The 9,970-nt window shown below is 35.6% G+C and overlaps 1 protein-coding gene across 1 annotated transcript; it reads right to left on the bottom strand.

Moving 5' to 3' along the window:
* Positions 1-1,318: 1,318 nt before the first annotated feature.
* On the bottom strand, positions 1,319-9,302 carry LOC110898976 (protein DEK). Its single transcript, XM_022145834.2, has 12 exons — positions 9,170-9,302; positions 7,482-8,293; positions 7,351-7,384; positions 6,617-6,699; positions 6,204-6,263; positions 5,720-5,830; positions 5,077-5,157; positions 4,922-5,005; positions 3,452-3,941; positions 2,501-2,607; positions 1,983-2,013; positions 1,319-1,789 (listed from the first exon to the last, which is right to left on the bottom strand). The coding sequence occupies exons 2-12, from the start codon at positions 8,289-8,291 to the stop codon at positions 1,635-1,637; spliced, it is 2,046 nt and encodes a 681-aa protein (XP_022001526.1). The 5' UTR covers positions 8,292-8,293; positions 9,170-9,302; the 3' UTR covers positions 1,319-1,634.
* Between the last annotated feature and the right edge of the window lie 668 nt (positions 9,303-9,970).

The raw sequence follows: 9,970 nt of genomic DNA, 5'->3' as shown, positions 1-9,970 counted from the left end.
TACCACAGGTTATTGTGGTTTTCTTGGGCCCAACCTCATCAGTTGGAGTTCCAAGAAACAACTTATAGTTGCTAGGTCGAGTACTGAGGCTGAGTATCGAGCTCTTGCTCATACAGATGCTGAGTTACGATGGATTACATCTATACTACATGAGTTACATATCACAATGACTTGTCCACCGTCTCTTTGGTGTGACAATATTGGAGCTACATATCTTGCAGTCAACCCAGTGTTTCATCAGCGCACCAAACACTTGGAGATTGACTTGCATTTTATTCGGGACATGGTTTTGGGTGGTACTGTACATGTTCGGTATGTTCCCACTGCATTTCAGATTGCAGATATTTTGACCAAAGGATTGTCTGGTGTTCGTTTCGACAGTCTGAGGTCCAAACTTCACGTGGATGCTCCCCGTTTAGCTTGAGGGGGGGCATATTAGAGTATACAGAGGTGGTTAGATAGTTAGAGTATGTGAGTTAGTTGAGTTAGTTAACATGATTAGTTGTATAGTTGTTCTCCTATATACAGAGGTGCTTGTATTGATATTACTTACTGCTTATGATATGATATTGACATTCTTGAGCCTGATATTCTCTTTAATAAGTGGAGTGATATATGATTTAATATTAATATTAATATTAAGCAAGTCTCAAAAAAAGATTACAAGTAAGGCTGGCAGTTTATGAGATAGACCTAATAACATGACTTAACACGAAGTTAAACAAGTTAGTGTTTCGGGTAAACGAGATTGGGTCAAAAACAAGTCGACCCAAGACATGATAAAAGTTCTGTCAGAACTGGTTCAACCCGCTTAACCTGTTTATGATCGCTTAAATAGGTTAATTGGTCGACAATATGACCACTTTATCTGAACAATAGTATTATACTTTTATAAATGGCGTACTAATATAATTGTACTTTTTGGTACTTTTTTTTATTCCATCGTGTTAATTATTTTATAATTTTTTAACTTATTTTAAGAATTGTTTCAATAATCATGTTTAACATGTACTAATGAAGTTTAACTTCTTATAATTAACCGTATCGAACATGTTGTACCATGTTATTAAACTCGTTACCCTTAACCGTGCTACATGTGTGGTGCAAGTGTGCAACTCTTTTATTAAACACGTCAATGTTGACGTCTAAGAAAATAACATGTTTTGTTGCATGTTTTTCGTTTCAATTCACTAATCTTAATAAACATTTCAACCCGTTTAACATAACACAACACGTTTTGCTAGCTCTAGTTTCCATATCCACGCCAACCAACTTTATATTGTAAGAAAGATCGCATTCACACAACTCCCTACTTTTCAAAAACATTTCTTTAACGCATGGTACAAAACATAAAACACGATGTGCATGAAACATATTCAGTACAACAAAGACCCTCTTGAGTCTAAAATCAAAATGTTAAAAACCATGAATGGGTCAAATTATGACAAATTTCCCTATACCTTATACGCTGGTCATGTCATGTATTATGCATAACAAGCAGCATTACCACTGCACTTCTACCCTTCTAATCTACAGTAGAAACCCTAAAGCAATACCTAACATTAAGTTACATTCTTACACCACAAATCAAACCCTTCGCCAAATTATTTCTCATTTTTTAACTGCAAGACAGCTCAGGCCTTGACCTTTTGAGCCGATGCTTCTTGTTTTTCAGGTTCCTCTTCTTCATCCTCATCATCTGCTTCATCCGCTAGCTTAGTAAGCTCTTCCTGGATCATCATCTTTATCGACGCCTTTCTTGATGTCAGATCTGTATTGAACCGCTTGGCTGAACAAAGATATATTAAACAAGTATTGAGTCAAAATGTGTACAAAATGATCTAGAAAATTTAATGCTCTAGGCCGGTTTCCTTTTAAACTATTTAACCCGTTGGATAATACCATAACCAGAACCAGACCCATTCATAAGATGGGTCGAAATTGTGATCTCTACAAACTAATGAGAACTGAAGGATGCTTACCAAGCTGCTTCAGAATATCAGTAAAGGTTGCCTGTGAAACAAAGAGTAAAAAAAATGTAAAAAAGGTAGGTGAAGAGTAATCCACAAACAAGGTTAATGGTGAAGAGTAAACAAGGTATTTCAGCATGCAAAAATGTAAAAAAAAAAAAAAAGAATCGCCACATTACATGTATTGTGTGAGGATCAAAAACAAATAGGTTTTATCGTACTAAACGAACGAATAACTAGAGTAATTTTTATTTGAATAATTACTCTAGATTATTGTTACACTACAACTATAGTAATAATTACTCCAGTTCAAATGAAAATTACTCTAGTTATTCGTATGTTTAGTAAGTTTAATTCTGTTTGTACCGGATGTCCGGATCCCACCCTTGTACATATATACGACTCCCAAAAAAGTGTGAATCGGTTTACTTGCACCCAAAAATTGTGGAAATTGCCAAATAGTTTTATGTGATGGAGAAGTTTATTGACCCATCATGTTTTTCAAGCAACAAATGGAAACAGATTCTCACCGTATTGAAGTCGACTTCTTTAAGGATCTCACAAATTGCAGTTCTGAGGTCATCGTCGCTTATCTTAAGCTTTTCGGATTTAGGCTTCTCTTTCGAGGTCTTTTTCCCTTTTAAGAAAGATATTTATCAGGATAAAATGAATAAGTATATAGTTCTTTTAAAAATTAAGCAAACAAAACACCTCAAAATATAACTCTAAATCAACCAGAAGGTAAAATTTAACCAATTAAAGGTGGTATTTCCACCTACTAATGGGTCAAACAGGTTAAAAGTCAGTTAACTGTAGTCAAAATGCATCAAACCTTCTTTGTATGATATAAAAAAGCGAGCATGAAGCGCCTGAAGCGTTAGGAAAAACGCTTTTTTGCCCTGATGCGTTAGTTTACGTGAAGCGTTTCGAGGCGACGCTTTAAGCATGAAGCTCTGGGTGTGTGAAGTGACGCTTCAGGCCCAATCAGGTCATATATGGGTTTTATATTGGCCCATTATTCTACATCAGCTCCAATAGGGTTTCATAAGGGGCCCAACAGCTTTCAATCACGTCAGATTTGGGTTCTTTACCCTAAAAAAGGACCTACTTGATTATGATGATTATCGATCAAAGACTATTTTTATGCTTATGTTTAAAGTGTTTTTCGACTTGAATGTATGTTTTAACTATGTTTTTATGTGTGTATTGATGTGTACAGATTTTATTTAACTTTGAACGCCTCGCATACGTGAAGCTCTCGCTTCGCAAATCGCACTTCTCGCCTCGCGTAAAGCCTTTGGAAAGGGCAAAACATTGTGAAATATGTATACATCACATATTGTGAAATAATTAGAAAGGGTGAAATAAAGAAAATGCTTGTGTAGATCGGTGCAGCAGTAACAAAAAATGCCCCATTCTGACCCAAACCCTATTTTGTCACCTAACAATTACGCTAAAAGTAAAAAACAAAAAACACGTACCAGCTTTCTCTTTTGGAGCAGCTTTCTTTGGAGTTGCATGCTTTTCTTCAACTGCATCTATCTTCTTGCTCTTCCTCGAAAAAGTCTTTGGAGCCGAATCACTTTGATCCTTAGCCTTAGAACCACTTGTAGACAGTGCAACCGGTGTCTTCTTTTTACCCGAGCTACTCTTTTTGGGTGTAGTAACTACTTTCTTCTCCTTAGTTTTCGCACCCGATTCCTTTTTAGATGATTTAGATTTGTTTGAACCTCTTTTGCGCTTCTTGCTACTGTCTTCTTCAGATTCAGATTCAGGTTCAGGTTCTGACACAGGTTCTTCTTCACTTGCAGTATCCTCTGGTTTCTCATCCTCTGACTTCTCAGAAGCATCGTTCACATCTTCGTCTTCTCCGTTCTCTTTTTCTTCGTCGTCACTCTCTTCTTCTGAATCGTCTGTTTCATCTGCTTTCTTCTTCTTACGATCTTCAGAAGTACTTTTACTTTTCTGTTTCTTCAGAAACAAAATTAAGATACAAAATTGTTAATACACAAATACGATAGCCCATCAATCATCACCTTCAAAATATGATTACAAGTAGGGGTGTGCACGGTTTGATTTGGTTTTCGTGAAAACCGTTCGGTTACGGTTTTTTCGGTTTTAGCAACGGTTCGGTTTGGTTTTCCGGTTTTTGGAGCAAAAGTACGTAGGATTCAAAGACAAAAAAGTATAATCCAAGATTTTATAATCTTTCTTAGATGTTTACATTTATGTTATTATGTTTAACCTTTTTAATTAATATCGTTCACATAAAACTAACTTCTAATCTATTTTTATGTTTCTCCAATGTTATTATGTTTTACCTTTTTAATTAATATCGTTCACATAATACTAACTTCTAATCTATTTTTATGTTTCTCCAAAGGTTTTTAAGAGACTTTCTTTTATAATACTTTGAAAACCATTTAATTTTTTTGTTAAATTTTGTTATTTCTTGTAGGCAATGAATAAATCATTTCAAATATATATAAACATGTTAATGTTTTTATTATAAATCAATACTTAACAATCAAGAATAAAACTAATAATTCCTAAATCAATATAAAACAAACATTAAAAAAATGATTTTTAGGTTATCCGGTTCTGAACCGAACCATAAATTTCGGTTGTTTTTTTTTGTATGGTTCGGTTTTTTTCAGTTCAGTTTTTTCGGGTTTCGGCTAACCCCTTTTACAAGATCGTAATGCGTCGATTTCTAGTATGGGTCAGAATGAGTTGACCCAAAAACACTTTCGTCTAAAAAAATTAAAAGATAACTAATGCATCAAATGTCTATTACACGAACAGTATTAGTACAACGATAACCTAGTTTTTTTAATAGCACGATTGGCTTTTAACCTGTTTGACCCTTTGGGCCCGTTTATTCATTCCTTTTTTTATTCGATCCATTTGGTATGTTACTAGCCTGTATTTATAAATAAAAACGAAGGTACCTTAGACGAGGTTTTTGAAGGCGTAGCCTCAGAGGCCGATGAGCTTTTCTTGCTTTCCCTCTTACGCTTTTTGCCTTTGGTCGACTGAGTAACATGTTATATGAGAGGGAAGTTGCAACACTAAAAATAAATAATAGTAAAAGCTAAACGCAAACCTGCTCTTTCTCTGCAAGCAACTCACTAGTTGTGGCATGAGGAGTCAACATAAAATCTATCAGCTTCACCAGAATATCCTCCTGTTTGCAGACCATACGTAATGTCATACCATGTTCACAAAAAAGAGATTCATAGAATCGGTAATCGCAATTTGAAGGACCAGATGAATTAGTATTCAAGAGAAGGTTAATGTTTAAAAAGCACGCAGATGGTCCCAATGGTTTACCATAATTTTGGATTTGTTCCCTAGCTTTCCAAAAGTACACGGATGGTCCCTGTGGTTTGCACTTTGCAACGCATATCGTCCCCAGCCAACAAATCTAAAGGTTTTAGAATGTCCAAATTAGGAACTAAATGCGTTAAAAGTGCAAACCATAGGGACCATCCATGTACTTTTGGAAAAAGTTGGGACTAAATGCGTTACAAAGCGCAAACCACAGGGGACCATTTGTGTTCTTTTGGAAACTTAGGGACCAAATCCAAAATTTTGGTAAACCACAGGGACCATCCATGTACTCAAATGAAAGTGTCACCGGCTTTTTAACACAAGTATGCATTCTCTAAGAGTTTCATCAGCAGCTATTTGATAAAGAAAAATCCAGACGGCACATTAATAAAAGAACCATAAAATAAGTAGCAAACCTTCTTTCCGGTAGCTCTGGTGACTGTTATGTCAAATATATCACAAAACTCCAAGAGCTTCTCTTTATTATACTTGTCAAGCTTTTCCTTAACTTTTAATTTTTGTTTTTCCTGAAATAATAACACAAGCTTATTACTCAAACTAATTAGCAATGATTATAAATGTATCACAACCAATAAATGCATCCATATCAAAATTAGCTTTTTAACAGATTGAGCATCCATATTTGTGTATATGCTAACTTGCTCATATATCTTAGGTACATATTTACAGTTTTACATGAGTTTAAAATATATATATTAATCAATCTAACTTAGTAATATAATTGTTGTTTCCGCTTATATTCTTTTTCAGGAATTGCATGATTGTCATACCTTATGACTTTTTTTTTTATAAATTTAACCTCTACTTTACTCATGTTTCTGAACACCAGTGAGAAAATAAAAACATTCTACTACAGATGAATGGGCTATAAGCTATTACCTCATTCTCAGGCCAGACAAAGCCAGAAAACCGCAAGATATTACTCTTGACCTGCAAGGCCTACAATTTGAACCCAAAGTAAAGTATTAGGTAGCATCACATTTATGGCAACTAGCTAAAAAATAATACCAATGATGACAACATAGCAGGATTTACTGTAAGCTCACATAGTACACAAGAACATCAAATAGGTACTCATTCATGTACAAATATGTATACATGTCACTAACTATTTTATCTTCATGATCTCAACACTTATGCAGGTTGAATATTCTATAATAATTTCTGATCAATGATCATAACTCCATAAGAGTCTACTTCATCATCATACGCTTTAAACACACCAAAAATCATATCACAGAGGATATAATAGATAATAATCATTGTACATTAATAAGTTAAAGTTTAGTTACCTTTCCTCTTCTTCCAAATAAAATGGGATGGAGCAATTTCAGTGTGTCATCATTCAGCTTCCTCTTTGATAACTTGAATGCAACTGAAAAGTTACAGAGTTTAAATAGAAAACAAAAAATGCACATCAAGTAGGGATTGGCACGTTAAAATTAATAATCAAGCAAGATTCACACTTGCATTCAGGAGTGTAGTTATAGTTTAATACACCAAGAATACATGTAATAAGCTAATAATAGGTGTATGTCAATATTAATCACAATAAAGTCCAATTTCTTATGTTCTACACCAAAAAATGCAATGTTTGACTCAGCGCATGCTTTGACCAAAGCGTTTTAAGTATTGATCAAATGTCAAAATGCCCTTCAATGACAACAAAATACACAAATCAAATTAACAAAATCAAGGTTACAAATTCAAAGTATCAGTGAACAGCAAAAGTTAATAGTATGCTGAAACTTTTATAGCAAAAAAGGGAAATATACAAAGATAAGATTTAGTGAAGTCAAAATTAAGCTAAAAAGGTGAAGTCAGCCACTGACTAAATCACTTCAGATTCAACATTAGTGTTAATCTACCAAAATTGTATTACACTAAGTAATAAGAAGTATATTTTTTAGCGTTTTGTTACTTAAAAATAAAAATAATAAAAACCCTTTGGTGGCAAATCAGGAATGTCAAATGCAAAAAGGAAACGCAAAGTCCAATAAAGGAAAGAGACTGCATAAGATTTTACCATTTGGAATATCCTTCAGTGCTGTACCACGGCCCTGCATACCATTATAACAATTAAAATCAGTCAAAATAGGAAAATTTTCGTCTCATCATTAAATACGCACATTAATGACATAAAATTCAGAAAACAACCTTTGCAATATGGAATTCCTTGGTCGTGTCTTTCTCAATGACGGCAACCAACCGCTCTACAGATTTCCGTTCCCGAACTGGCCTCTCAATTGTAGGAGCAGCGGGAGTAGTTGGTTCCTTCTCTTTTTTTTCCTTAACTTTTTTCTCACCCGATACCTTCGTCTTACTGTTGCTTTTTTCTTCATTTCCCTTCTTTTTCGCACCTTTTTTTGCTACCTTTTCCTTTGGGGTCTCTTCCTCGTTCTCTTCTTCTTGATCCTCTTCTTCTTCATTCTCTTCTTCTTGGTTCTCTTCGTTTTTATCCTCTTCTTCTTGATTCTCCTCTTCGTGATTCTCTTCTTCTTGATTCTCCTCTTTGTGATTCTCTTCTTCTTGATTCTCTTCTTCTTGATTCTGTTCTTCCTCTTTGGAATCAGCAGCTTCTGTATTCTTATTCTCGGTTTCTTCATCTGCAACTTTCTTGTCATCAACTTCCATTGCCTCGGTCTTAGGTTCTTCATTTCCTTTCTCAGTTTCTTCATCTGGAACTTTCTTATCAACTTCCATTGCCTCGGTGTTGGGTTCTTCGTTTCCTTTCTCTTCTTTATCTTCCTTGGTGTCTTTTACCTCCTCTTCGTCTTTGGCATCTTTGCTTACCTCATCATCAACCTTGTCAACTTCAACCTCTTTAGTTTTATCATTCTCATCAACCTTTACATCTTCCTTTGCCTCCTCTTTTTTCTCACTTGCGTCTTTGGCTACTTTATCCGGAACAGCAGTCCCGTTTGCCACCGTCTCTGCAACCTCAGTCGTTGCATCTTCCTCCCCCATAACTGGACATTTATTTACAAACAATTAAGTAAACGCCAACACTCGACCAGTAAAAAAGTTATGTAAAATTCTAAATGATATCACCTTTTAACAAAATTCACTAATATCTAAACATGCAATGACGCACAACCGACAAAAAAGTGTGCAAATCCTAAAAGGCAATATCTTAACTAACTCGCTAATGTTAACTATACGCAGCCAGCTTTAACCAACTGAAACTCTCCACATACAAAAAGTAACAAACCACAGCGCGCAGAGTGAAACCAAACACAAGTTACATAAACCCTATATCTTAAACCAATCGAAAAATGTGCATGTTAACTAAATTGCACCGGCATCAAACTTCAGCAATCCATAGCAGGACCTACATACATATGATTCACAAACTGCAAACACAATGATTTCACACCTAAATACGCACACACATAACATAAAAAGCTAGTTAACCACCGAAAACAAACCATTAGCATCACAAACCAATCGAAAACGTGCACTTTAACTAAATTACGCATGCATGGAATTTCACAATCTATACACACATAATCACAAACCACAAACACAACAATTTCACACCTAAACACACACACACACAACATAAACAGCTAGTTAACCACCGAAAACAAAACCCTAAATATCACAAACCAACCAAAAACGTGCACTTTAACTAAATTAAGCATGCATCGAATTTCAGGATCTACATACACATGAAACACAACGATTTCGCACCAAAATACGCACACACATAACACAAACAGCTACTTAACCACCGAAAACGAAACCCTAGCTACAACAATCCAATTCACACGAATCAAAACGAAAACATATCAACTGCAGCTGCATATTAATGATTAAAATGACATCGAATTAAGAAAACTTACAGAAATTAGGGCTGACTTGAAGGTTTTTGAGGTGCGATAAGAAAGGGGGAACTTTTTGGGGGGTTTGTTGAGAGAGAGAGAGAGAGAGTGTTCGGATTTGAAACACGGAATTCAAAAGCAGTTAATTAATATCCACGTCAGACTGGCGGAATATGAGTGGTGAGATGGACGGTTGAGATGGGATCATCGTGTGGTATGGAAAGTTGACGGTGGATCGTTGCTTGTTGTAGATCTTCTCTCTGCGGTTGACTTGTTTAACTGTTCATGAGTGGGGTCACGTTTTTTTATCACGTGTTGTTTTACTCCAAGTGATACTCGATTTATATGTATTGAAGTTGATACATATTGTTAGGGTGTACTAGGTGGTCGCGGCAAAGTTTGCGGCAACCCCTTTTACGGCATGGGGAGTCCACCGCCATACCAAGATTGTTGCGAGGAGGAGTTTTGCGGGGAGAGATTGCCGCACGCGGCAAAGATGAGGAAGAGGGGTAAGTGGCGGACCCAGTATCTTCTTAACCAATCATCCCTCTTTTTTCATTGTTTTTTTAAATGGTTTCGGGGAAACCACTCTTTGTGTTATTAAGCAAGAGGGGAAATGACACGGCATATTATGATTGGGTGGGTGAAATTTTCCCCTAGTCTCATTAGACATACACCCCTTACACCTTTACCTAGTTTGATTATATGTATTGAAGTTGACAGGACTCGCTCAACCTTTGCAAAGGCCTATAGCAAACTCGAAAAATTGGGTCTTCTAAAATTTAATTATCCTCAACTCTACAATTTTTATGTGTTTTGAAA

This window comes from Helianthus annuus, chromosome 13, assembly GCF_002127325.2.
Source record: "Helianthus annuus cultivar XRQ/B chromosome 13, HanXRQr2.0-SUNRISE, whole genome shotgun sequence".
Taxonomy (NCBI): domain Eukaryota; kingdom Viridiplantae; phylum Streptophyta; class Magnoliopsida; order Asterales; family Asteraceae; genus Helianthus; species Helianthus annuus.
Note: the sequence above shows the minus strand (reverse complement) of the source record. Positions and strands in the feature narration are given on the sequence as shown.

Coding starts and splice junctions, on each gene's coding strand:
- LOC110898976 (XM_022145834.2), bottom strand. CDS start 8,291: ATGGGGGAGGAAGATGCAACGACTGAGGTTGCAGAGACGGTGGCAAAC. Junction 5,831..6,203: donor TTGTCTGGCCTGAGAATGAG/GTAATAGCTTAT, acceptor TTATTATTTCAG/GAAAAACAAAAATTAAAAGT. Junction 3,942..4,921: donor CTTCAAAAACCTCGTCTAAG/GTACCTTCGTTT, acceptor TTGTTTCTGAAG/AAACAGAAAAGTAAAAGTAC.